General features: G+C 46.1%; 1 protein-coding gene across 1 annotated transcript in view; it reads left to right on the top strand.

Annotated features, from left to right (window-relative positions):
• The window catches only part of syne1a (spectrin repeat containing, nuclear envelope 1a), a gene marked incomplete at its 5' end in the record, with an annotated part of 201,450 nt that overhangs the window by 137,742 nt on the left and 35,955 nt on the right, over positions 1-27,753 (top strand). The window contains 35 exons of the mRNA XM_084149547.1: positions 1,101-1,301; positions 2,923-3,060; positions 3,988-4,098; positions 4,933-5,094; positions 5,509-5,706; positions 5,910-6,083; positions 11,267-11,458; positions 14,070-14,201; positions 14,417-14,517; positions 14,648-14,792; positions 14,990-15,118; positions 15,391-15,564; positions 15,764-15,997; positions 16,140-16,241; positions 16,320-16,439; positions 16,740-16,940; positions 17,184-17,357; positions 17,857-17,988; positions 18,251-18,447; positions 18,955-19,087; positions 19,321-19,503; positions 19,724-19,873; positions 20,201-20,377; positions 20,617-20,772; positions 20,928-21,083; positions 21,416-21,586; positions 21,959-22,092; positions 22,326-22,530; positions 22,961-23,143; positions 23,279-23,425; positions 23,564-23,718; positions 23,954-24,101; positions 24,215-24,309; positions 24,419-24,653; positions 24,905-25,099. Coding sequence (XP_084005673.1) covers positions 1,101-1,301; positions 2,923-3,060; positions 3,988-4,098; positions 4,933-5,094; positions 5,509-5,706; positions 5,910-6,083; positions 11,267-11,458; positions 14,070-14,201; positions 14,417-14,517; positions 14,648-14,792; positions 14,990-15,118; positions 15,391-15,564; positions 15,764-15,997; positions 16,140-16,241; positions 16,320-16,439; positions 16,740-16,940; positions 17,184-17,357; positions 17,857-17,988; positions 18,251-18,447; positions 18,955-19,087; positions 19,321-19,503; positions 19,724-19,873; positions 20,201-20,377; positions 20,617-20,772; positions 20,928-21,083; positions 21,416-21,586; positions 21,959-22,092; positions 22,326-22,530; positions 22,961-23,143; positions 23,279-23,425; positions 23,564-23,718; positions 23,954-24,101; positions 24,215-24,309; positions 24,419-24,653; positions 24,905-25,099 — 5,640 coding nt within the window. The remainder of the gene's footprint in view (positions 1-1,100; positions 1,302-2,922; positions 3,061-3,987; positions 4,099-4,932; positions 5,095-5,508; positions 5,707-5,909; positions 6,084-11,266; positions 11,459-14,069; positions 14,202-14,416; positions 14,518-14,647; positions 14,793-14,989; positions 15,119-15,390; positions 15,565-15,763; positions 15,998-16,139; positions 16,242-16,319; positions 16,440-16,739; positions 16,941-17,183; positions 17,358-17,856; positions 17,989-18,250; positions 18,448-18,954; positions 19,088-19,320; positions 19,504-19,723; positions 19,874-20,200; positions 20,378-20,616; positions 20,773-20,927; positions 21,084-21,415; positions 21,587-21,958; positions 22,093-22,325; positions 22,531-22,960; positions 23,144-23,278; positions 23,426-23,563; positions 23,719-23,953; positions 24,102-24,214; positions 24,310-24,418; positions 24,654-24,904; positions 25,100-27,753) is intronic.

The following is a 27,753-nucleotide window of genomic DNA, read 5'->3' as shown; positions in this document are numbered from 1 at the left end:
GATTTCACCTCCACTGACGTGACTGTGCACACAGAGAAGGATACACTCTGCAAATGGATGAGATTCTGATTTGACATACTGTAGCTACACCCGACTGCGGTATCAGACGGCAGATTTCAAGCCTTGTGCTTTACACTGCAGTTTTTAGACTTTGCTGAGTGTGTGTTTGATCCCTCCTGCAGAGCGAGAGAGACACACACATGCAGTGCGTGCGCACGTGCGCACATACACACACACACACACACACACATATACACACACACACCTCTTGCAGAGAGAGATAGACACACATACACACAGATTCTTGTGTGCTGGTATTTAACTGCAGCTGCAGTTTTATTTGTGTGCTGTATTTGTTTGGCTTGGCTGACTGTTGGCTGAGTTCAACAGAGCTGAGCTGATAGCTGCAGTTCTACTGCCTCACTTAGTCTGATTATCAGTGCATCCACCATCTGGGAGAGAAAGCGAGGGAGTGGAGGGAGGGAGAGAGGGACGGAGAGGAGGAGCCCATAGCGCGTCTGTAATCTGACACCCTCTCTGTCATTCTTTCTCCCACCTCCCTCCTCCTTCTCTTTTCCCAGCTCTCTTTTGTTGTCAGGATTCTTCCTCAGGATTGGAGGAGGGAGAAAGAGGAAGGAGGGAATAAAAGAGAGGGGGGGGTAGCTGTGATCTCACTTCCTGTCTCTCAACCCTTTGTGTGTATGTGTGAGAGAGTGGAGGAGAGATTTGCACTGCTTCAGTTAGCGCTCTCTCTCCCTCTCTCTACCAAACATCCTGTCTGTTGAGTTTACCGCTGTGACTCACCCGCCTCTGCGCTGCTCTGATTGGCTTAGAGGGCCTAGAGAGTGTGTGTATGTGTGTCACAGGGACAGAGCCAGTGCTATTCTCTCTCTCTTACACACACACAGCAAGACAGAGAGAGAGGGGACAGAGAAGAGAATTAACAGTGCTTTTCTCTGCACCGCATTCAACGCTGAACCAACCTACCACCCTTTCTAGGAGCCTATTTAGTCAGACCTATTGATTTTCTTATTGTGGACTGAACCACGAACTGTTGACCCCGGGGGTGTTTTGACTGGTGGTTGGGGATGTTTTGACAGGAACTAGCCCTGAAGATCCGAGGCTACCAGGAGCAGATAGCGTCCCTGAACTCCAAGTGTAAGATGCTGACGGTGAAGGCTAAGCACGCCACCATGCTGCTGACGGTCAGTGAGGTGGAGGGGCTGTCTGACGGCATGGACGAGCTCAGCGACGAGGAGCTGCCCACCAAACAACCGCCGGCACACCCCTCCGTCGTCATGGTGAGAGACTGGGGATTGAAAATCACCCACTGTGTCTGTACCCCCTTATGTGTTCTCGCTCCCCTCTGTCTCTGCAGGTAGTTTCTGTTTACTCTGGGTCTGTCTGTCTGTTTCTCAGTATATGTAGATATGTCCCCTCTGTCTCTTTCTGTGTGTTGTATTGGTATGTTTAGGTCTAATCTAGGTGCAGTCTTTCTGTTTCAGCATCTGTCTCTCTGCAGGGTATATACTATATATCTGCTACTGCACCTTGCTGTCTCTGCTGACATTGTATCTACCTCAGTATACGCTTTCTATTCCCATCTGTCCTTTTATTCCACTCTCTCTCTTTTTTCCCCTCTCTTGTTCTTGCTAGTTGAAGTCCTAAATCAGTTTCCCCCTGCTGCTGTCTGTTGCTGGTGTCTCAACGGGCCAGGAAACAGGATATTGTTTGAATGTGTGTGTGTGTGTGACTATGCTTGTATGTACCATTTGAGTATACGCAGGCTTTTCCTTTCCTTGATTTTGTTATTCTTAAACAAAGTTGATCATGCATTGTCACACTATAAGTACACTAACATCACTGTTGAGTTTATGTCGCACATTACCACAATGGTTCCCACACAGTCTAGTATCCAGCAGCGGGACATTGCCTGGTGTTGCATCAAGAGGCCCGGGAAAGGCCTGAAAATGACTTTTAACGAGGTCCAACTCTGTCAGCCAAGTTCCACTATAACCGCCAAGAGCAGCCCAATAGGGCTCGGCTCACATTTCAGGTCTGCTCTCTCTACTGAGGCATGCAGACAGGGGGGAGGGAGGGAGGGAGGGAGGGAGGAAGACAACTGTGCTGTTAAACTCTACTGTAGGGCCAGTTGTATCACACTCACTCCCCCAGTCTAACTGTTAACGCTATACTGGCTGCACTGGCCTCTTTCATGTAGAATATAGAGCCAGGGTTTAGCTGGTTAGATGTTTCATAGAGAAACACTGTAATTTGTTGTAAGTTGTTACGGTGCAGAATGTGCTGTTGCTGTACTTTCTGTGTGTGTACTGCTTAAAAGACAGACAGACAATGAGGTATAGGCCTGCAACATTGTATATTTAGCTGTCCCTGGTGTGAGTGTATGCGCAGGAGTTTTATTTCCTAGCATTGGTCATTCCATTCCCCTGATACATCCTGTAAAAAGCCTTGTGGGTCATTCATTGCCATTGCTTTCCAGCTTCACTATGGGTTTCTTTGTCTAGCTGCAGTACAGTACAGTAGCCGACCGCTATATTCCTGTGCTTTTAGTGCTTCTGTAAGGCTTGGGGTTGTGTTCTATCAATACTTGTGATGTGATCTCATTGAGACACTATTTGATTACCTTCTGTCTAATTAATCAGTAGTGTGCTTACTCGGCTAAGCTCCAACCCTTCACTCCATTCATAATGCTTATGTTGTCTCTTTCCTCTCTCTCTCCCTTTCTCTCCCTTTCACTCTCTTTCTTTTTTTTCTTTGTATATTTCTTCCTGTGCTCCCTCTCCACTCTCATCCTCTCTTTCTCTCTGCTTTCTCTGTCTTTTCTCTCTTTCTTTCTGCCCCATCTCTCTATATTTCTCTCTGTCTATCTCTCCATATGGTTGTGTGTGTGTGTGTGGTCAGATGACGGCAGGCCGCTGTCACACACTCCTCTCCCCCGTGACAGAGGAGTCAGGGGAGGAGGGCACCAACAGCGAGGTCTCCTCTCCCGCCTGCCGCTCCCCCTCGCCAGGGGCTAACGCTGACACTCCCCTTAACCAGGTACTGCACCGGTGCACCCCCAACTGCTCCCCACCCATTCACCTGCTACTATTATCCCGGCGACCCCTAATTACCTTCATCCTACCCCTCACTGTGCCTCCTATAAAGTACATCTGCTGTGTACCTATAACGCTAATCTGTCCCAACAGCGTGCTCTGAGACTGCAGGCATGGCCATCTTACCACTATCTCCTGGGTATCCCGATTCCCTTGTTTCTGTATAAGCAGGGTTGTTGGTGAATTGTGATTGGTCATTCATTGTCTCAAAGCTTCACAACAGTGGTATAGCTTTAGAACTGGAAATACTAAACATCAGTCAGAGTTTAGTCTTTGATGCTGTACTAGTACTATTTACTAGAAAGTTGTAAATGTAGAAGCTAACAGTCCCCTGTAGCTCAGTTGGTAGAGCATGGCGCTTGCAACGCCAGGGTTGTGGGTTCGTTTCCCACGGGGGGCCAGTATGAAAATGTATGCACTCACTAACTGTAAGTCGCTCTGGATAAGAGCGTCTGCTAAATGACTAAAATGTAAATGTAACACAATTTATACATAGAAGCTGCACTTAAAGACATCCAGAGCAGATTTCCTCAAAATATTTGGGCTTACTATGGTTATATTGGCTACCAGCATCTGGTTGGCATATGGCTAACTACATTAGGAGACATCAACGCAATTACAGGATTTGCGCTCAGGCTAGAATGAAAGGCGGCCAGTGCTTAGGAGAAAAATATCTTTAGAGTTCAATATTTATATCGCACTCAAAACCATGAAAAGGAATAACCCAAGGAGGCCGAGATGCAGAAATGGACAGCTTAAATGTATTTAATCCATGCTCGAAAGAATAGAAAGGGTGAAAAGGCAAGGTGCTATAAAAAAAATAAAAAAATAAACCACACACTCACACACTCTGATCTGTTGTCTATTATAGGGCCGGGCCCCTCTGAGTCGGGCCCCTCTACAGGAGCTGTATGACCCCTCTCTAGAGTCCAATGCCAACCTGGATGACCTGCAGCGCTCCTGGGAAACACTCAAGAATGTGGTACGTCAGCTCAACAGCTACCCAATAACATAAACAAACCTTTACTGTATACTTCACTGATCTGTCTCTTCTCTGAGTTATTTTTAGACCTATTCAGCTGTCCAGTTGTTCAAATGAGTGAATGAAATAACGACTGTATATCTCTCTCCCTCTTATTCTTTCCTTCTCTCTCCTCCCCTCTCACTCTCTTCCTCTCTTTTCTCCCCTCTCTCCCTCTGCTCTCTCTCTCTCTCTCTCTCTCTCTCTCTCTCTCTCTCTCTCTCTCTCTCTCTCTCTCTCTCTCTCACCTCCCCTCTCTCTCCTCCTCTCTCTCCCTCTCCTTCTCTCTCTCTCTCCCTCTCCTTCTCTCCCTCTCTCCTCCCCTATCTCCCTCTCTCTCCCTCTCTCTCTCTCTCTCTCTCTCTCTCTCTCTCTCTCTCTCTCTCTCTCTCTCTCTCTCTCTCTCCCCTGCCCTATCTCTCTCTCTCTCGCCCGCTCTCTCTGTCCCGCTCTCTCTGTCTCTCTCGCTCTCTCTCTCTCTCGCTCTCTCTCTCTATCGCTCTCCTCCGCTCTCCCTCCCAACACCTCCCCTCTCTCTCTCCCTCTCCTTCTCTCCCTCTCTCTCCTCCCCTATCTCTCTATCCCTCTCTCTCCTCCCCTCTCTCTCTCTCTCTCTCTCTCTCTCTCTCGCTCTCTTCCTCTCTCTCCTCCCCTCTCTCTCTCTCGCTCTCTTCCTCTCTCTCTCTCTCTCTCCTCTCTCTCTCTCTCTCTCTCTCTCTCTCTCTCTCTCTCTCTCTCTCTCTCTCTCTCTCTCTCCTCCCCTATCGCTCTCCCTCTCCTTCTCTCCCTCTGTAGATCAGTGAGAAGCAGAAGACTCTATATGAGGCGTTGGAGCGCCAGCAGCACTACCAGGAGGCCCTCCAGTCCATCTCCACCAAGATGGAGTCTATAGAAGGAGCTCTCAACGAGGGCCTGGAGCCCCGCAAGAGCCCTGAGAGCCAGATGGCTGCACACCAGGTGAGAGAGAGAAGGAGAGCGATAGACAGAAAGAGGGAGAGGGATGGGGACTTTAGGAAAGGAGAGAAAGTGGGGGGAGGGTGTTGAGGAGGAAATTGAGAAAAGGACAGAGCTACAGAAAGGAAAAGAGGGGGAGAGGGGGATGTAAAAGCAGAAAGGGAGAGAAATTGAGAGATTTTATTTGCACTAGCAAGTGCAAGGATTGGACAGACAGTACATTGCTGTTCCTTGTTGCTATGCCAACAGTACAGCAACAGCACAGTGCTTGTAGGGTTTTTACCAAATGTCAACTCACTGAACCTGAAAACTTCAATATGCCATACTCTCTCCGTAATATCTGAACAGTATTCCAACTATATGTTTAAATGACCTCCCCTCGCTCACCCCTTCCCCCTCCTCCCCCGTCTCCCCCAGGCCCTGATGGATGAGATCCTGATGCTACAGGATGAGATTGGGGACCTGCAGACGTGTTTCAGTGAGGAGCTGTGTGACAGCCTGGACAGTGACAGTGACCCAGGGGACCAGCTGGCCCTCCATTCCACCCTGACCGTCCTGGGAGAGAGGATGGCCACCATCCGCATGAAGGCCTCTGGGAAACGCCAGCTACTGGAGGTGGGTGGGAGTGGAACACTCATCAACAATGATACTAAACACCATACGTACAATTTGATTGTTTTAATGTAAAGGAGTCTGGTTGTTGTAAAGGAGTTGGTTGTCATAGTGACATGGGATTTAACCAATCAATGGATATAAAGGTAAAGATGACCCATTTGCATGGAAACGGAGCGTTGTGGTTGTTGTGGCGCCCCCTACAGGAGCGTCTGAGTGAGCAGCTGGAGGAGCAGAGGCAGGAGCAGGCGCTGCAGCGTTACCATAGCGAGGCAGAGGAGCTCGACCATTGGTTGCTTAGCACCAAGGCCACGCTAAGCTCCGCCCTTCAGCCACACCCAGAGGACATGGACATGGAGGAGCAGCTGATCGACTGCCAGGTGAGGGGCATGGCAGTGATGATGTCATCAAATAGGGCCGGGAAATATGGCAGTCAGGGTTTTGGAGTTGTGTTATTGGGGCTTCAGTGTACGGGAGCACCATACAAGGTCTGGATCCAAACTGCTCAGCCCCCTGTTTTCATGCTTAAAAATAGTACTGAATTCCATTTCTGAGTCTCATTTTGCAGAGAATTGCATTCCCACTCATATTTTTTCTCTTAGGTAGTGGGTGAATTGTTACTGGGTCAAATCCCGTAGGTCTGAAACTGCCTCTGCCAATAAATCTGCTTGAGAAAATAAATTGATAAAGTCTGATAGAGTCCACAAGCCAAGACGCAGACATAAAGTGGTCACACTATTGCTATTGTCCCACTGAATGACCATCCTAAATTAGATTAGTTTTTTTTTTGTCCCTCTCCCTGTGTGGGATATTAGGATTAGGGTCCCCCAGTCCACCGGACCCTGCTTTGTCCCCCTCTCAAACTGTTACCATGGTGATGTCACCCCCACTCACACTGTTACCATGGTGATGCCACCCCCAGCTGTGATTAGGTTGGTGTACTGGGGGAAGTGGAAATTGAGCTGATCCAGGGACAGTTTTGTGTTTTGGGGTCCTAGTGGATCAGTTAAGGAGTGTGGTAAACAAAGGTGATTCTAGATCAGTGGTATGGACCAACCTCTCCCTGAAGCAAGGGTCTGTCAGAGTGCCCACTATAGGGGATGAACACATTTTTGCACTGTATGTTTAGTTTGTTTGTTTTCCACTACTGACTGGTATTGCCTCAAAACATAAAACTGATGACCCTGAGTAGTTAAAATGCACACTATGGGACCAGGCTCCTAATAATAACTGTACCTCAGTGGCCCAGTCCCAGGTAGTCCATCCATGAAGTGTGTGCTGAGAGCAGCTGGGAGGACTATAAGCTGATTAGGGTTTACATATGGCTCCTGTGGAGCTCAGGTCTAAGGGCTAGGAATGTACAGGATCAACCCTCTGTGTGCCTACAGCCCACAGATAAAGCCCCCTGCTGGAGTTAATGGGAGCAGGGCTGGGGGGCGGGGAGTGTAAGGTGAGGGATGGAAATGTGTGTGATATTACTTGAAAGGAGGCATGAGTGGAGAGGAAGGGAGAGAAAGAGAAATGGATGTCTCAGAGAACAAGAGAAAAGGAAAGAATAGGAGGAAAAGGAATATAGAGAGAGAGAGGCTAAGAGTGGGAGTTGGAGGCAGGGGAGAGAGAGAGAGAGAGAGAGAGAGAGAGATATTCACGTCTCCTTCTGAAAGACACTGTCACAGCTCTGCTCTGAATAGAGGGAATAGAGAGGAGGTGGTGCACTGGGGAGACTATTGTGGAGGGAACCATGTCAGTAGCGAATTACCACTCCTACCACTATGTCTCTGGGCAGCTCAGTGAAATGAAAAACATGCAAATCCCCCCTTTTTTGTATTTTCTCCTGTTGTTTCTACTTTTTCACCCATGGTCTGAACATGGAAGGGGAGGGCCTCTCATTGGAGAAGTGTTGTCGTGGAGATTTGGTTGAAGAGGAATGTGGATGGAGAGGGAGAGAAGTAGAGAAGAGAGTATATATTATGACAAAGAGAAAGGGAAGAAGGAGAGGAAGACAGACAAAGTGATGTGTATACAGTATATGTACTGTATGAGGCAGACCCAAGAAGCAGCAGCTGTAGCTCTTCTGATGGGTTCATGAAAACAGTGGCTAAGGCCTTTATGTGGAGACGAGGCCTCTGACCTTCTAGAACACGGACTGTCATTCAGTGCCCTCAGCCAATAGAAGCTATTTGAGGAAGAGAACAGAACTGATGTACAGTGCATTCGGAAAGTCTTCAGACCACTTGACTTTTTCCACATTTTGTTACGTTACAGCCTTATTCAATCTACACACAATACTCCATAATGACAAAGCAAAAACAGGTTTTTAGAAATGTTTGCTAATTTATTACAAATAAAAAACAGAAATACATTATTTACATAAGTATTCAGACCTTTTGCTAAATTGAGCTCAGGTGCATCCTGATTCCATTGATCATCCTTGAGATGTTTATACAACTTGATTGTAGTCCACCTGTGGTAAATTCAATTGATTGGACATGATTTGGAAAGGCACACACCTGTCTATATAAGGTCCAACAGTTGACAGTGCATGTCAGCTCCAAGACAGAATTGTGTCGAGGCACAGATCTGGGGAAGGGTACCAAAAAATGTCTGCAGCATTGAAGGTCTCCAAGAACACAGTGGCCTCTATCATTCTTAAATGGAGGAAGTTTGGAACCACCAAGACTCTTCCTAGAGCTGGCCGCCCGCCCAAACTGAGCAATCGGGGGAGAAGTGCCTTGGTCAGGGAGGTGACCAAGAATCCGATGGCCACTCTGACAGAGCTCCAGAGTTCCTCAGTGGAGAGATGGAAGAACTTTCCAGAAGGACAACCATCTCTGCAGCACTCCACCAATCAGGCCTTTATGGTAGAGTGGCCAGACGGAAGCCACTCCTCAGTAAAAGGCACATGACAGCACGAATGCCAGACCATGAGAAACAAGATTCTCTGGTCTGATGAAACTAAGATTGAACTATTTGGCCTGAATGCCAAGCGTCACATCTGGAGGAAACCTGGCACCATCCCTACGGTGAAGCATGGTGGTGACAGCATCATGCTGTGAGGATGTTTTTCAGCAGCAGGGACTGGGAGACTAGTCAGGTTCGAGGGAAAGATGAACGGAGCAAAGTACAGAGATATCCTTGATGAAAACCTGCTCCAGAGCGCTCCGGACATCAGATTGGGGCAAAGCTTCACCTTCCAACAGGACAACGACCCTAAGCACACAGCCAAGACAACGCAGGAGTGGCTTTGGGACAAGTCTCTGAATGTCCTTGAGTGGCCCAGCAAGATTCCGGACTTGAACCCATTTACATTTACATTTATGTCATTTAGCAGACGCTCTTATCCAGAACGACTTACAAATTGGTGCATTCACCTTATAGCCAGTGGGATAACCACTTTACACATTTTTTTCTTTTTCTGGAGAGAACTGAAAATAGCTGTGCAGCATGCTCCCCATCCAACCTGACAGAGCTTGAGAGGATCTGCAGAGAAGAATGAGAAAAACTCCACAAATACAGGTGTGCCAAGCTTGTAGCGTCATACCCAAGAAGACTCGAGGCTGTAATCGCTGCCAAAGGTGCTTCAACAAAGTACTGAGTAAAGGGTCTGAATACTTATGTAAATTTGATATTTCATTGTTTTATTTTTAATACATTTGCAAACATTTCAAAAAAATTGTCATTATGGGGTATTGTGGGTAGATTGATGACGGGAAAAAACAATTTATTCAATTTTAGAATAAGGCTGTAACGTAAGAAAATGTGGAAAAAGTCAAGGGGTCTGAATACTTTCCGAAGGCACTGTACCTGCGATAGAGAAAGGGGTTGTGTCCATGTTGTTGTGGTATAGTTAGTTACAGTACACTCTTAGGGAAAAAGGGTTCTTCCCCCATAGGTTCCAGGTAGAACCCTTTTGGGTTCCAGGTAGAACCCTTTTGGGTTGCATGTAGAACCCAAAGGTGCTCTACTTGGAACCAAAAAGGGTTCTTCAACGGGTTCTCCTATGGGGACGGCCGAAGATCCCTTTTAGGTTCTAGATAGCACAGTTTTTTGTAGGCCTGGGGTTGAGTTATCATTGACTGTCATATTTGAGCTGACTCCCTGATGAGAGCAGTATTCTAGCTGCCCTCTCTGACCATACCATATTGACCAGTGGCGGTCGGTGCCGTTTAAGATGAGGGAGGACGATTATTTTCTTTTTATGAGCATGGCCTTATTTCTATTACAGCATATTGGATGACTGTCATTCATATTCCATTCACCCAGCTGAATTTAACATTGATAGGTTTAGGCTACTACATGATACTCACATTCCACTATACCCATCATGAGGTTGTTACAACCTAGCATATGAATGAAAGTTTACAAAGTAGTTGCACAGGTCAAGAGAAAAATGTGAGTCATCAAGGTGACAGACAGCGACACATTCAATACCGCCTTGCACACTCTTGCCTGTATCTAGCTGATCTATGGTGTAAACATTAGTGCAAATGTGAGTTTCTATTGAACAAATTCAGGTATGTTTATCCTCGTTTCGTTCCGTTTGCTTCCGTTTACGAAACGTTTTTCAACAGAATTGGTGGAATGAATACACCCCTGATCACACGCAAACACAGTTCACTTTTATAGCAGCCACATACAAACAGCATGATCACTTGCTCTTGTATAATTCCTTCTCGCATCTATACGCTCTACTCCTCTCATCTTTTCCCTTCGCTTGTGGACTTCAGTGCACAACACATCAGCTGTCTATGACCAGGCGAAAAAACCTTTCCAAGCCAAACCTTCATATCATAACCGCTAACTGCTACACATAGCATACATCGTTGTCGCCATATTAGCTAATGTCATAGTCAACATAGCTACTAGCAACAATTATGCAGTACAGTGTACAGTCAGCAAGCAGTTTAGCAGTTACACTGGTAGGCCCCGGTGGCAATACATGTATAATACCAAAAGCTTACCTTGACTTGGAAGAGTTCCAGTGTTGGATAGCCATAGCCAGCTAGCTGACATAGCATCCCTCTCAGTTTAAGCTAGGTGTTTTGAGTAGGCTGAACTAGCTAGCTGCATTCGCTAGCTAAGCGAAAGTGGAAAAAAATACAACAAAATATAGCTAGCTCTCTCTCTCTCTCTCTTGCTTCTCCTTCATTTCTCCTTCATGGTGGTACACTACAGAGTGCTGTTGAGGACCTGTAGACCTTCATTGCAAAACAGTGTGTTTTAATCAGTTATTTGGTGACGTGAATATATTTAGTATAGTTTTATCTAAAAAGGATAACTTTTTAATGTTTCACTATTTACAGTTTTCTGAAGTTCACTGAGGATGGTCCTCCCCTTCCTCATCTGAGGAGCCTCTACTGATATTGACATTTTGCAGTCTCCACTGTTGTATTTTAGCGCTAGCAGTGTGGTCTTGTTAGCTGTATCAGTTATGGGTTCGCTATCATGTCTCAGCTTTCTTCCCTGCAACAGTGACTCTGCGGTCAAGTTGTGAATCAGGTTGTGGTCACTCTGGCGGTCACCATGTCTGGGCTGGCCTTACTGTGTGCTGCTCTCCCTGCAGAACATGCTGTTTGAGATTGAGCAGAAGGTGGCCTCCCTGTCAGAGCTATCGGTCCACAGTGAGAGCCTACTGCTGGAGGGGCGGGCGGGGACGCGCGGGGAGGCAGAGCAGCTCACCTTTAAACTCCAATCCCTAAAAGACAGCCTGGTGGAGCTGCAGAGGATGCTGCAGGACAAACAGGTCGACATCCAGGTAAGACACGATGCATCGTAGTGGTATGAGTGTTGGGCTTTTGCATCTGTTTTCACAGTCTCTCTGTCTCGCTCTCTCTCTCTCTCTCTCCTCTCCTCTCCTCTCCTCTCCTCTCCTCTCCTCTCCTCTCCTCTCCTCTCCTCTCCTCTCCTCTCCTCTCCTCTCCTCTCCTCTCCTCTCCTCTCCTCTCCTCTCCTCTCCTCTCCTCTCTCTGTGTCTCTTTGTTTATATATCTCCTCTTTGTCCCTCTCATTCCCACCAATTCACATTCTTCTTGTCTTTCTGTACTTCTCACAGTGGGCTCTATTTTCACTGCGGGAATTATGGGCACAGTAGCTGGCGGTGGCGCGAAAGGGCTGGGTTTTGATGAATAAATAAGTTGTAGGCTTGAACCCTCACTGGCCAATCAGAACCTGCTCCATGGCTAAATAATTTATGTGGTTGCTTCAAGTCTTTAATGTATTGTGTTGTCTTCAACTCCAATTGGAATGTTAGTCCGTTATAGCCTAGTTTGTTAAAAAGGCTGCAGAAACAAAATAACAAAATGTAGGCCTATCCCATTTTTGCTAAATATGTTGAACATGTTTGCAATCCACATTGTTCTAAGTAAGGCATGACTTCAATATGGAGATATATTGTTAAACATAGCATTCACACTGATATAGGGGCTAGGCCTACTGTAAATTGCATTATGGTTATAATTCTAATCAAATTTTTATCAAAATGAAACAACTTGTTTTAAAGAGGCTATGTCTAAATAGTGACAGGCACCATAATTGCTCCCCGTGGGCATATAATATTAAGGCAACTCAGACAATGGAGGGTTTTACGCACATCCAAACTTTTCATAGAAGCTGGACAAAGATCCAATATAAAGAGAATGTCCACTCACCATTATACTGCTCCCAAATATAATGTTTTATAAAGAATGGAACCATCTTACAGATCGCATTCACACTTCTCCAGAAATAGCAGACGGCGCCTAAATTCCATTGCATGCCAGCTGGATGTTATCGTCATAAAGCCAGGATGGTGAATCATTCTAATAAATTTGGTTTTTAATCCAATTAAACAACAAAACAAGCAATCTTTTTAAACAACAACAATATTTCTAAATAGCTTGGTCAGAAGCATGATATCATAAAATGGCATGGATAAATAAGACAACCGATTGCTGTTGAACCAGCCTTAGTTTTAGCCTATAGGCACGCCTAGGGTAAGGGTATATTACAGGAAAAGAAGTACAGGGGTCACCAGCATCATCTCAACTCTCGTTTCATGATGGGCATATGGACGCATGTAGCTTACATGGAGGGGGTTTTATGCACGTCGATGTAGGATTACACAATACATAGATAAAAAGGGGATGTCCGCTCACTGTTCTGCTGCTCTTTTAATAAAGCTTTGGTGATTAAGATGTATTTCAAAGCAGTCTCACGAGTCAAACCCTTTCTTGATAGGCTTGGCTTCTTGGCGAATGCATTGGGTAGGTAAAAAAAAAACTGCCTTAAAGCTACGTGCTACGTGGTTTTTAATCAAATGAAACCAAATGTTTATTAATACTAGGGTTACCGGCACAAAAAGCACATCTCCTCTGTTGTTCCATGAGCATTAGGGCACTGTGTGTCATGGGTGCATAGGGAACGCCTCTGCCCACAAAATCCATGCCATTACCAACCACTAAGACCTGCTTTTCGTTGGTCTTAAATCCCGATATGCGCTGCATGAAATTGTCACTTTTGCGCTTGTTTTCAAGGACACAACTCAAATATTGCCAGCCCTCCCACCTCAGCGCAAGCAAGCTAATATTAGACAGGTAAATTGCTGAACCTGGTGCATGGGGTGGAAAACGCCAGAGCGCCAGTTTTTACATGCTGAAATTACAAACTAACGTGCGTTTGGCACTTGCGCCGCCGTAGTAACAGATAAAAAATCTCTCTCTCTCTCTCTCTCACAAACACAAACACACAGTTTGACCATATACCTGCCTCGCTTGTGTGTTGGTGTATTGTTGTGTTTTGTTGAAGTGTGTTGCGCATTTCCATCAATAGTTGTTTTGTGTGGACACAAAGGCTATGCTTCAGTCATAAAGGCCCACTGTCTCCCATGAGAACAGCAACTGCCTGTATGTCACACAAACAAAGAGCAAAGAGATGCTAACCTCTAACCCTAACCCAGAGATGCTCTGGAATCCTCTCTCTCTGTTCGTCATACTAACTCTAACACTGTTGTGATGACACATGGTATTTGGCCTCTCACTTTGCTATGATATTGTCTTCAATAGTAGTAGGTATGTTTACAAGCACAGATCTGCATATCAAACAAATAGTCTGAATGCAATATTCAATATTTATTATGAAGAAATATGTCATTATTTTTTACCAAATAGTCTTAAAATAAAATGTCATTGAACAACCTTTTAATCTCCTAAAATATAATTTAAAGAGTAATCCATCCCTTTTAATCCATTACTTGGAGAGTAATCCTAGTTGGAGTATCTTCGTAATTCAATCTCACAAAACATTAAAGTAACAGCATTTATCACTGTTTATATCCACTGTAACATCTCTCACCTTTAACCCCTAACCTCTGACCTCTTCATGTGTCCCAGGGTTCATTACAGGAGCAGGAGGACAGTGAGCCAGACTCCATCCTGTCCCAGAGTCCCAACGTACAGGACTGGCTATCCCAGGCCCACTCCACACGTACACAACAGCACCATGACAACCTGCTACGACAGAGGGTAGGATATGACATAGCTCTTTCCTGTACATGTACTATATCACTATACTGGACCATTACTCTACATATTTCCTTCCCTCTGGAGTGCGTACAGGTATAGTTGTCTTTAAGTACAGTATGTATCTGTGTTGGAGGGTATGGAGCTGTGCCTTCCTAATGTGTTTTATACCAGTTCAGTAGCTGTGTGTATTTATGCTCTGTTGTTATATTGTGCAGGAGCTGGAGGAGCAGCTAGCAGAGCAGAGAAGTCTACTGAAGTCTGTAGCCAGTGTAGGGGAGGAGATTCTCAGCCAACAGACCACACCCAATGGAGATAGGTATGTTTTACTTCTCTCACACACACACACACACACACACACTCTAATTGTTTTCTCTCTCATTCTTGCACAGGTCTGTTTATCCCTTACCATTTCATTCACTCTCTCTCTCTTCCCCCTCTCTCTATAGTGAAGGAACACCTGGTGTGTTGTTAGAGGTAGAGACCTTGACCCTTCAGGACCAGATGAGACAGAGGTGGGAGAATCTGAGTAAAGACCAGAGCACCAAACTACAGCTGTCCCTTAACTCCCTGGAGCAGGAGCAGCCCAGCCTGGTACGCATGGCTTGGCTATCTATTATCTTCGTATCTACAAAACACCTTACCTGTCTAAGCACACCTGTCCACATAGCATCTAATGTTATTCAGATACCTACAGTACAAACCATATTCCAACCAAGTACAGTAACCAGTACTAACTTATGGTGTGAGATTACATCAGTATCTGACAGTCCTGTTTCCCCTCTCCCCAGGTGCTCCACAGGTCGTGTGTGTCCAGCCCAGGTGTGGTGTTCAGGAGGGAGGCGGTGGGACAGGACCCTCATTTCCCCAGGGCTCTGTTTGAGGGCTGCAGCCAGACTCTAGAGAGGCTAGCCCAAGAGGTAATACACATACACTGACTGGGTATATATAACATGAGGATGGAAGTAATACAGTCAACCAGTAATATATGGGTTTCCTGGATGTGTGCATGAAAACATGGATTGACTGTGATTCAGTGAGAATGCTTATTTCTGTGATTAATTAAGCCTCTCTGGTTACATTAACATAGCTACCTCCAGTAAATGATGTGGCTGTGCTAGCTTTAAATATTCTAGATAGTTAGTTATTTAACGTGTAACATGAATATAACTGCTATGTTGTGCGTCTACAGCCAGGAGGCGCTGCTGACAGTAAGCAGGGCGTGCCCCGGGGTGTGTCGGTACAGGAGGAGCTGTATGCGGCTGTGTCTGCAGCTTCGTCCTGGCTGGACAGTGCTGAGAACAACGTCCTCTCTGGTCCTGTGCTACTGTCAGAGGACACTGAGACACAGCTTTCTAATCTGGAGGTAACCACAGACAGAGGCAATCAACCAAATGACAGTTCAAGTAACAAACCAGCTAATAGACTTTATGGAGCAATATTCCCAACACACATAATATGAGAACATTCAGAGAACATTCAGAGAACATTCCCTCTATACTGTATTATGAACTATATTATTGGGCTTTTGACTCACCTCTTCTTCTTGTCCTCTTCCTCTGCAGAGCCTGAGTAAAGAGGTGAGGGAGGTGACAGGGGAGATGAGCCAGTGCAGGGAGCTGCTGGGAGGAGGAGGTGGAGGAGCAGGAGGAGGGAGGAGGCTGTATGGAGGGGAGGAGCAGGCCCTGATGGAAGACACTCTGGATGGGCTGCAGGAGAGACTGGGTCTGCTGGACCAAACCCTGGAGCAACACTGTGACTGTATGAGAGACCGACTGCAGGAACACACCGGCTTCCAGGTAGCTACTGTGTATGTGCATGTGTGTGTGTGTTTGTTTGTGTATGTGCGTGCGTGCGATATAAAGGTCTGCATGTCTACCATTCGTCATTGTCATCATTGCTAACCTTTGACCCCAGTCTCTCCTGTCTCCTCTCCACCAGACTGAGCTGAGGCTGCTGTTCACAGCTCTCAGTGAGAGTAAACATCAGCTGCTGCAGAGGATGGCTGGAGCCATAGACAGGCCTGCACCCAAACAGATGGAGGTACAGTGATAGTAATAGACACATGCGCACACACACACACACACACACACATTTAACACAGTCCTTTTTCATGAACAGACATTATCAGAGGTGGAGGATGGTCTGAGGGAGTTTGAGCAGAGAGTAGCAGAGCTCAGGAGCAGAGTGGATGGACTACAGCCTGACCCGATCTCCAACCAGGAGCTACTCAAACTACAGGTAACAACACAACTGTCTCCTAATAACACTATCATATAACCTATGTGTAATATACACTGTGTAATACTCTGTTTTATTAAAACAGCCAGGGGATGAATTGTCAAACGTTAACAGGGGGGACGGTACTAGTTGTGCAGGGGTGGTGAGGTGCTACTGTGAATATGGGGGGTTTGTTAACAAGGGGGGTGCCATAGACGCCCATCCCTGCACATATCAACCCTATCTACTGTCTAATATCTAACCCAGGTTGTGTATAGTGTATGTTTGATGCACTGTATTATCTATAACCCATGTCTATAGGATGCCTACGAGGAGCTGGTGTTGATGGTTGGCTCCAGGCGTAGCAGTTTGAACCACAGCCTGTCTCTGAAGGCCCAGTACGAGAGTGCCCTGCATGACCTCACAGACCTGGTCGACACCGCACAGGACAAGATGGCCGCCGACCAGAAGATGACCGTGGGCTCCGTCATAGAAGTGCAGATGCTCCTAGACAAGCACAAGGTAAAGCCCTCAAAAAGAGAGTTTGGTGATATTACATGTTAAGCTAACAATAAATGTCCACACTCAAACATTATTGGGTGGGCTGACACATTGTCATATCAGGTTCCTGAACATACTAATAACATCATGGTGTTCTTTAGTGTTGCTTATTTTTAAGGTCACAATGCATTTCCACTCTCAATTCATGACATTTGTCCAACCCCATTTTCTCTCTCTCACCCTCCCACCCCCTCCTCTCCCCAGGAGTTTTTCCAGGGTTTGGAGTGTCATATGATCCTGACCCAGACATTCTACAGTAAGGTGAGCGGCCTGGTGGTCCAGAGGGAGAGCCAGGTCCTGGAGGAGACCCTGGCCCTGGCCAACAACGTCCTCAAACAGGCCCACCGTAGAGGGGTCGAGCTGGAGGGAATACTGGAGGTGAGGGTGGGACGGTGGAAGCGTACCTGGTTGCTACTTAGGGAAGCAAGAGGGGAATGGTTACTTGCTATTGAAGGAGGGATTGGGTAATGGTTTGGTGGACTGGTTTGGTTATTTTTTTGTGGATGGATGGAAGAAGGAATGGAGTGGATTGATAGAAAGGCAGAACGAAATGAAGAAAGAGAGAGAGAGAGGGAGCGTGAGAGAGCGTTGAAGGGATGTATGGGATAGATTGATAGACTGTTGAATAGATGAATGGTCAGGTTAACTGAGATGGTGACTGATTTGTTTATTAATTTCCCCCTCTAGCTCAGTCATAGTAGATGACAACAATAAATTATGAATAGCTAAGTGAATGGATGAACAGACTGATATTAACCCACCCCCCTCTCTCTCTCTCTCTGTCTCTGTCGCTGTCTCTGTCGCTGTCTCTGTCTCTGTCTCTGTCTCTGTCTCGGTCTCTGTTGTCTGTCTGTTGTCTGTCTGTTGTCTGTCCCAGTCGTGGAGCATGTTGGTGGAGGACTACCAGGCTCTGTGCAGACAGCTGGAGGCAGTAGAGTGTAGTATCCCTACGGTGGGCCTGGTGGAGGAGACAGAGGAGAGACTCAGCGACAGGATCACTCTCTACCAGGTACACAACACACACCTCTTATCATACACACCTACTGATTGACCTGGCACAAGACTAATTATTTTAGCATGTTCCCTTGTTGCAATGGAAATCACTAAAAACGTAACTGAATTCAATGGATAAACATACAAGTGTCCCCCAGGTATACATATTTGTGTTCTCATTGCACATGGTATTGAAACACCTTAGTATTGGGTACTGTGATTTACAGGTAATTGTTTTCTGATCCTTACCTCTCACCTCTCCCCCTTCCCATCTACAGCGTCTGAAGACCAGCCTGACAGAGCACCAGCCCCAGCTCTACCAGGTGATGGAAGAGGGGAAGAGGCTGCTGCTGTCTGTGTGTTGCTCAGACCTGGAGAACCAGCTCACCCAGCTAGGCGAACACTGGCTCTGCTCCACCACCAAGGTCAACAAGGAGCTGCACCGCTTCGACTCCACCCTCAAACACTGGAGCAGGTCAGAGGAGAGGGGAGGGGTAGAGGGGAGGGGTGGGGTGGAGGGGAGGGGGAGGGGGGAGAGAAGAGGGGGAGGGGGGAGAGAAGAGGGGGAGAGGGGAGGGGGCGGGGGAGAGGAGGAGAGTGGGTTTGGTTTAAAGTTATTGCGGGATATTAGCCTGAATAGATACTGTATATCATAGAAGTAGTCATTGTGTTGTGTTTCTATGCTGTATATGCTATTGCCAATTTAAACCATGTATGCCAACGGTGGAAGATACAGTACAGTATGTGTCCAGACTAGCTAAGTACGTTTTTAAAATTGAATCCCAGAACTAAACATGAAACACTAATCCCAGAACTAAACATGAAACACGAATCCCAGAACTAAACATGAAACACTAATCCCAGAACTAAACATGAAACACTAATCCCAGAACTAAACACGAAACAATAATCCTAGAACTAAACATAAAACAATAATCCTAGAACTAAACATTTGCTGCTGTTATATCATGTGACCTTACAGGTACCAGAGTGAGTCAGCAGAGTTGAGTCAGTGGTTGCGGTCAGCTCTGGACCGCCTGGAGTTCTGGACCACACAGTCTGTGACCGTACCTCAGGAGCTGGAGACGGTCAGAGACCACCTGTATGCCTTCCTGGTGAGACTGAGAGACCTCAAGTTACACCAGTTGATAGGCCTACAAATATCCCAGAGAAATGTATTAATACATGTATGCTGTAGATAGAACAAGCTTTTTCTTGGTCACTTCAGCTGACCAAGAAAACCTCTGGGTCCTATGTGCAGTCGTGTTCTTACACCAACATGTGCAATGATCTAACAAAAGGAATGAAAGCTCTCCTCCCCTCTCTCTCTCTTTCTCTCCCCCTGTAGGAGTTCTCTAAGGAGGTGGATGCGAAGTCTTCTCTGCGCTCCTCAGTGCTGAGTACAGGCAACCAGCTGCTGCGGCTGAAGAGGGTGGACACGGCTGGTCTGAGATCAGCTCTGGCCCAGGTGGACACCCAGTGGGCTGAGCTGTTCACACGCATCCCAGTGGTACAGGAGAAGCTACACCAGGTATAGGATCAGTCTAAAGTTTGTAAACTTGCTGCCATATTTTAGCTTAATATGTAGAGTAACACATGTTTATCTAACTTGTAACTAATTCGTAAATTACGTTTTTATTTCCCAAAGAAAGCAATGGCGCTAATGACAGCTGTGGTGTCAGTCCACTGAGAACTGGGAAATGGAGAGATGTAGCTTGTAACATGACTTTGCCTTGTGTTTGTGGCTGCAGCTGCAGATGGAGAAGCTGGCGTCGCGTCACGCCATCACAGAGCTGATGAGCTGGATCTCTCTCATGGAGAACGTGATAGAGGAGGACCAGCAGAGGATCATGGGAGCAGTGGGGTCAGAGGTTGTTCAGGACTACCTACAGAAGTACAAGGTAAGATAGTGTAGTAGAGTTACTCCTCTCAGAGACCTTGCTGAAACAAAATCAGACCATCATTGTAATGATTTGAATGAGTGTTGTGACATTTTCTCTCGCTCTCTCATTTATTATCTTTCCCCCTTTTTCTGTCTCTGCTGTCCCTCTCTCTCCCATTACTCAACCTATCCTGTCTCTATACTTTCCCAAATCTACCCACTATCTCCCTTCCATCTCTCTCTCGCTCCCTTTCATCTCTCTCTCCCATCTTTCTCTCTCCCTCCCATCTCTCTCTCTTTCTCTCTCTCGCCCCCCCCTCTCCCATTCCCCTGTCTGTCTCTCCAGGGGTTCAGTATAGACCTGACATGTAAACAGCTGACGGTGGACTTCGTCAACCAGTCGGTGCTCCAGATCAGTAGTCAGGATGTGGAGGGGAAGCGCAGCGACAAGACCGACTTCGCCGAGCGCCTGGGAGCCATGAACCGCCGCTGGCAGATACTGCAAGGCCTCATCATTGAGAAGGTAGCTAGCGCCCCCCAATGGCCTGGAGGAATTATGTTTCTGAAAGCCTCCCCCACACCTTTTGGATAGATGTCATCAGTAAATGTAACCCCACTTTTTGATAGCCAGAGCAACAAGATTTAGGTGAAAGTCAAGTCAACGATCTGTGCGCTGATCTCTCAAGTTCATGCTTTGCCTTTCAGACATTGATGGCAGTTGTTGTTCTTGTTGTGTGACATGTTGCTGTGTGTGTACCCCAGATCCAGCTGTTGGAAGGCCTTTTGGAGGGCTGGGTGGAGCATGAGAATGGTGTTCAGGCCCTGAAGACCTGGCTGACACTGCAAGAAGACAAACTGAAGAAGAGACACAGGATAGATGACGTAGCATCGGTGCAGAACGCACTCAAAGACTGTCAGGTAGGGACATAGATACAGCATTAACACCATTCACAATTTTCCATTAAACCTACAAGCAACAATATTCTCTTCACAGTAAGTTTTATAACCTCAAATCAGTTCTAATTCATCTATAATATGTGTTTTCTTATATTCCCTCTCTTTCTCCTTCTCAGGAGTTGGAAGAGTTAGTGAAGGAGAAAGAGAAGGATTTGGAGAAAGCTGATGAGAGAGGGCGCGCACTCATCCAGGAAAAGAGGGGGCAGGCTTGCTCTGTTGTTATGGAGACCCTTAAAGGGTTGAACCAGTCCTGGGCCAACCTGGACAATATGGTGGGTTTATAGACATTTCTCCAGACTGATACCATGACACTCACACAATTTATCTGACCGTTTTTGTTTAAATTATCTTGGAAAAGCAGTTTTAGGAACAGTTTCAACACCTAGAGTACCATATCCAAATGTAAACTCAATTCAGACAGAACACACCACATATTCGTTTAACCATATATTAGAAAGGAAATTACAATACTTTAGGTCTTGGCGGTAGGCTCTGCAGCTTCGGGGTAGCTCACTGCCATAGCAATGCTCAATCATTACCATAATAACAAACTACAGGCAATGAACACGGTATAACATAATGTCCCCTCTCCCCGGCCCTCCAGATTGGTCAGATGAAGGTCAGTCTGCGGTCAGTGCTGGAGCAGTGGACTCTGTACCGTCGTGCTGCTGACGAGATCAACGGTTACCTGATGGAGGGGAGGTACTCTGTGTCCCGGCTACACCTGCTCACAGGCTCCCTGGAGGCTGTACAGCAACAGGTGGAAAGCCTGGAGGTGAGACAACCAAAACACAACTAAAATACAACCAAAACACAACTAAAATACAACCAAAACACAACTAAATTACAACTAAATTACAACCAAAACACAACTAAAATACAACCAAAACACAACTAAAATACAACCACAACACTACCCTGAGGTTGGAATAACATTTTGAATAAAAAAATCGAAGAAAAAATACTATGCAGAATGAAGGCAAGATTGTCAAAAGAAGGCAAGAGATGAAGATTGAAGTTAAATTGAGATTGTTGAATTGGCATGTTATAGCATTACAACATTTAGCCTGATAACTTGTATGTAGAGAATGAACAGAATCTCTGTGCTTTATCTTTGTCATTGACCCGGCGCTATGTACCTGTTCAGAACCTGCAGGAGGAGTTGGACAAGCAGGAGAGCAGTCTGAGGAAGTTTGGCTCTGTCACACACCAGCTGCTGACAGAGTGCCACCCGTCTGTGGCAGACACTCTCGACGGAGCCCTCCGGGACGTCAACATCAGGTGGGCATTGAAGGGGGGCTGCAGGAAAATGGGTATTTGGATCCCCATTAGCTCTTACAGTTGCAACAGCTATTCTTCCTGGGGTCCACTGTGAGCTGTGAGTCTGGAATGTAATCACTCAGTATACACAGTAACGGTTGACTTATCTTAGAACAGTCTGTGACACTTGATGCAAGTGCAACACTATTTAACTGTTCCCAGTTCAGATCCTAACTTATCTTCCTCTGTCTCAGGTGGAACGGTCTGCTGGAGCAGATCTCAGAACAGCTGAGGAGCAGCAAGGCTCTGCTGGGTCTGTGGCAGCGCTACACAGACCTGTATGACCAGAGTGTGTCTGCTGTACACAGACAGGAGGAGAGGGCCGACAGGCTGCTCAAGAGCGCCACCGACAGGGACATCACGGAAGAGGAAAGCAGTGCATGGATTAGAGACTGCAACGTAAGCAATGAATGCACCTAAATGGCATACACTGAGTGTACAAAACATTAGGAACACCTGCTCTTTCTATGACATAGACTGACCAGGTGAATCCAGGTGAAAGCTATGATCCCTTATTGATGTCACTTGTTATATCCACCTTTCAGACTGTTAGGCCAAAGTGCCACACAGGCCCAGATTTACACCCTAGGGGTCTCCCAGGGTGAGGGGGCAGGGGTGATGCTGATGATACACAGTACAGTAGAGCCAAAACGGTTTATTTTCAGTGTTTATTATAGAAACAAAAAATAAAAGAAACTCCACAGTTTTAGTGATGCTGTTAATTTTTGCTCTCTGACCTTACAGAACCAAGTTGGTCTTACAGAACCAAGTTCACAGTATTTAGTCCTCCAATTCCAATTCCAATCCTCATAGCTGTGTTGTTGTGTAGGAGTTGCTGGGTGCCCAGGCAACAGTACAACAGTCTCTACTACAGCTGCAGCAGCTGGGGGAACAGCTGAAGACTGAGGTTGACGCCTCCTCCATGGCAGCCCTCCAATCAGACTGCCTGTCACTCACACATCGCCTAGCAACACTGGAGCACGCCCTGCACAGGCAGCAGGAGGTACTGCAGGTGGGTCATCATGCTACAGAGTCCACAAGCACACAGTAGAGCAGTGTACACACATACACATGTCCAAACACCCTTAATGTACACTATATACAGTACATTCATACTTTTGTACCCCCTCTATCTCTCCCTCTCTAGTGTGGAGCTGAAGACTGTGAGCGTTTTAAAGAGCAGTTGGACTCTCTGACCCGTCAGGCTGAGGAGGCTGAGGAGGTTCTGAGGGAGTCCGACCCGGTCGGAACACCAGACCTCACTGTCATGCAGGAGCGCATGGAAAAACTCAAGGTAAACATGTCTGACAACTGAGCTGTACCTCTGTTGTATCCTTGATAACACTATTGCTTCTTTCATTGCTTCTATATTGCCTCTATTGCACTATAAATTCATAACATCTCTCAAATTCCTTCCTTCCTCCCTCTCCAGACCCAGATGTGTAAGTTGAGCAGCCATTCTCCTGATCTGGAACGTGTGAATGAGCTGGCCTACAGACTGCCCCTGAATGACAGAGAGATCAAACGCCTCCAGAGCCTCAACAGGGCCTGGGCCTCCCACTCCGCACACCTCACTGAGAGATTCAGGTAGCTTCAGTCACGTGTTCACATACAGAACAATAGTTACACATGCATTGCACTTATCAAGTATGTCATTCCCATTTCATTGTGTGTTACCCTAAATTACTAACCATATGATATAGGCCGGGTTGAAAAACAAGAACTCTATGTTGCATGTTCATTATGTTATTGTTCCTCAGGATGGATGAAGGTGTTGCAATCTGTTGTGTGACTCTGTGCTATCTCGTGTCTCCCTCCTCAGTAAGCTGCAGGCGGTGTTGCTGCAGCAGCAGAGCTTCCTGCAGAAGTGTGAGGACTGGATGGACTTCCTGTCCCAGACGGAACAAAAGCTGGCCACTGAGACCTCTGGGAACTACTACAGTCTGCTGGAGCAGCAGAGAGACCACGAGGTGAGGATGGGAGGGGAGGGAGGTGAGGGGAGGGAATAGGTGCAGGGGTGATATGGGCTTGTAAACTGTTTCTCTGTACCTGTATGTTGATCTCTGTAAATGTTTCTGTACAGTTGTTCCAGGCAGAAATGTTCAGCAGGCAGCAGATCCTCTACTCCATCATCAGTGATGGCCATGGCCTGCTGGACCAGGGACAGGTGAACGACAGGTAAGGCACACATACACACACACACACACACACACATACATACACACAAACACACACACACACATAAAGGTTTATTTGGGGTAAATCTCTCTCTCTCTCTTTCCTGCAGGGATGACTTCAGCCTGAAACTGGCTCTGCTGGGTAACCAATGGCAGGGTGTTGTGAGGCGGGCCCAGCAGAGGAGAGGGATAATTGACAGCCTGGTCCGCCAATGGCAGCGCTACAGGGAGATGGCGGAGAAGCTGCGGCGATGGCTACAGGAAGTGTCTCGCGACCCGGATGTGCATCAGCAGGGAGAGGCGGTGGCCTTACAGCAGGCCAGGACCATGCTGGACCAGATACAGGTGGGTGGAATAGACATACGTCTCCTCCTCTATATGGTATATTGTGACCTGTAGTTGGCAAAAAGCTTCAATAAAAGTTATAAACATTTCCGTGTTCACACAATGTTTTTGTATTGCTGAGGTTTAACAATATAGTCAGTGTAATAACACACAGACAGGACAATAAATATTAATTCCATATAACTTCATTATATATTTCCCACAATAAAGAGTGACAGTTAACCCAAACTTTCTCCCCCCTCTCCCCCTAGTTAAGGGAGCGTGTGCTCCATAGGCAGCAGGGTGGCTACATCCTGGCGGTGGAGGCGGGGCGGAGCCTGCTCCTGTCAGCTGACGCCAGGGCGGAGTCAGCCCTGCAGACGGAGCTGATGGACATGCAGGAGTGCTGGAGACACGCCAACGTCCGATTGGACGAACAGAAGAGAGAGCTGCTCAGCTTGCTCAAGGTCTGTCCTTCCACATCCAAACCACAACCAACACACAACCCAACCAAAACCAACCCACAACTAACCCACAGCCAACACTCAACCAACCCACATCCTACATGCAACAAACACACAACCAACCCACAACAAACACACAACCCAACCACAACCAACTCACAACCTACACACAACCTACGTTCAACCAACACACATCTTACACTTAACCAACACACAACCTGCACTCATCTAACACACAACCAATATACCTATTTATTATGGCCATTGAATTGTTAGAACAGGTTTTTGATGTCCCAATACGTTGGCATCGGGTCTATGAACTGACATATAAAACAACAATTGACACATCAATCCGTTCGCTTCAATTTAAGCTATTATATAAAATACTTGCTACAAAAAGAATGCTCAATATATGGGGCATTGAACAGTCAGCCTTTGGAGTTAGGTCCAGGAATGGTTGTTATGTCATAATATCAGGGTTCAGATGGACCTGAAAACTGTATTGCTAGGGGATCTGAAAAACCACGATCAGTCAATGGGAAATATCATTATACTCTTGGGTAAAGTATTTATTTCTAGGGCAATATCGATAGAAATGTTACAAATAGGGAGGTTCATGACCCTCGTAAGACATGTGGAGGGATGTATTGCAAAAGCAAATAGCAAAATGGCATTATACTGGGAAGGATTGGTTAATCTGTGGACATCAGAGTGTTGGAATAAAAATCAGAATGAATGGTGGATTGGCCACTGTGGGTGAAAAGAAAGAGGAAATTAGGAATAAAAAAATAAAACATTATTACCTTTATTTTAGCAGGGAGTCACCATTGAGACCTTTTTTAAGGAAGTCCTGCATATACAATTTCATCGAACAAAAAAATTGAATACAATATAAAACAAGTAAAAACAGCAACACACAAATTGCACAGACAAACATAAATATATACAAAACACAATCAACCAAAACAAACACATTCTTCATTATAACATTCCTCTGTCCACTCTCTAAACCAAAGGAGTCTCCAGAGTTAACCAACCCTGTGAACGGGTTTGATAACTTGTAATTTTTAATCTTAATATCGAAGTTAGGTAAGTCGGAAACTTGTGGAGCAGGGCTTTGTAAACAAAAAGAGCGTAATGATGTGATCTACGTCACTTCGAAGAGGTCCAGCCAACCTTTTGGTAAAGAATACAGTGATGAGTAATAAAACTGTCTCCTGTGATAAAACGAAGGGCGCTATGAGAAACGGCATCCATGGGTTTAAGAGTAGAGGCAGCTGCACTTTGATAAATAGTGTCACCATAATCAACAACAGGTAGAAAGGTTGACTGCACAATCTGCTTCCTGCTGGCTAGAGAGAGACAAGATCTGTTTCTGTAAAAAAAAGCACACTAAATATCTTAGTTTCTTAATAAGCTCATTACTATGTTTTTTAAACAATAAATCATTGTCAATCCAAATACCAAGGTATTTGTATGCTGAGACTCGTTCGATTATAGAACCATCTGATGAGTGAAGATGTAATCCATCTGAGACAGTCTTACAAGAACTTGAAAACAACATGTATGCCCGTATTAAGCACGAGTTATAAATCAGTAAGGGCTTCCTGCACAGCTGCAAATTCGGACTGTAGCCTTGTCACAGCCAGGTCAGCAGTCAGGGCAAATGCGTACATAATAATATAATCTGCATATACAATGAACAAAAATATAAACGCAACATGTAAAGTGTTGGTCCCATGTTTCATGAGCTGAAATAAAATATCCCAGAAATGTTCCATACGCACAAAAAGCTTATTTCTCTCAAATATTATGCACAAATTTGTTTACATCTCTGTTAGTGAGCATATCTCCTTTGCCAAGATAATCCATCCACCTGACAGGTGTGGCAAATCAAGAAGCTGATTAAACAGCATGATCATTACACAGGTGCTCCTTCTGCTGGGGACATTAAAGGCCACTCTAAAATTTGCACAGTTTTGTCACACAACACTATGCCACAGATGTCTCAAGTTTTGAGGGAGCGTGCAATTGGCATGCTGACTGCAGGAATGTCCACCAGAGCTGTTGCCATAGAATTGAATGTTAATTTCTCTACCATAAGCCACCTCCAACGTCATTTTAGAGAATTTGGTAGTACGTCCAACTGGCCTCACAACCGCAGACCACGTGTAACCACGCCAGCCCAGGACCTTCACATCCAGCTTCTTCACCTGCAGGATCGTCTGAGACCAGCCACCCTGACAGCTGATGAAACTGTGGGTTTGCACAACTGAAGAATTTCTCCACAAACTGTCAGAAACCGTTTCAGGGAAGCTCATCTGCGTGCTTGTCGTCCTCACAAGGGTCTTGACCTGACTGCAGTTCGGCGTCTTAACCAGTGGGCAAATGCTCACCTTCAATGGCCACTGGCACGCTGGAGAAGTGTACTCTTCATGGATGAATCCCGGTTTCAACTGTACCAGGCAGATGACAGACAGCGTGTATGGCGTCGTGTGGGCAGGCGGTTTGCTGATGTCAATGTTGTGAACAGAGTGCCCCATGATGGCAGTGGGGTTATGGTATGGGCAGCTACAGTAAGCTACAGACAACGAACACAATTGCATTTTATCGATGGCAATTTCAATGTACAGAGATACTGTGACAAGATCCTGAGG

The sequence above is a fragment of the Coregonus lavaretus genome, assembly GCF_964263955.1.
Source record: "Coregonus lavaretus genome assembly, chromosome: 31".
NCBI classification, from domain to species: Eukaryota; Metazoa; Chordata; class Actinopteri; order Salmoniformes; family Salmonidae; genus Coregonus; species Coregonus lavaretus.
This window is presented reverse-complemented; position numbering and strand designations above follow the sequence as displayed.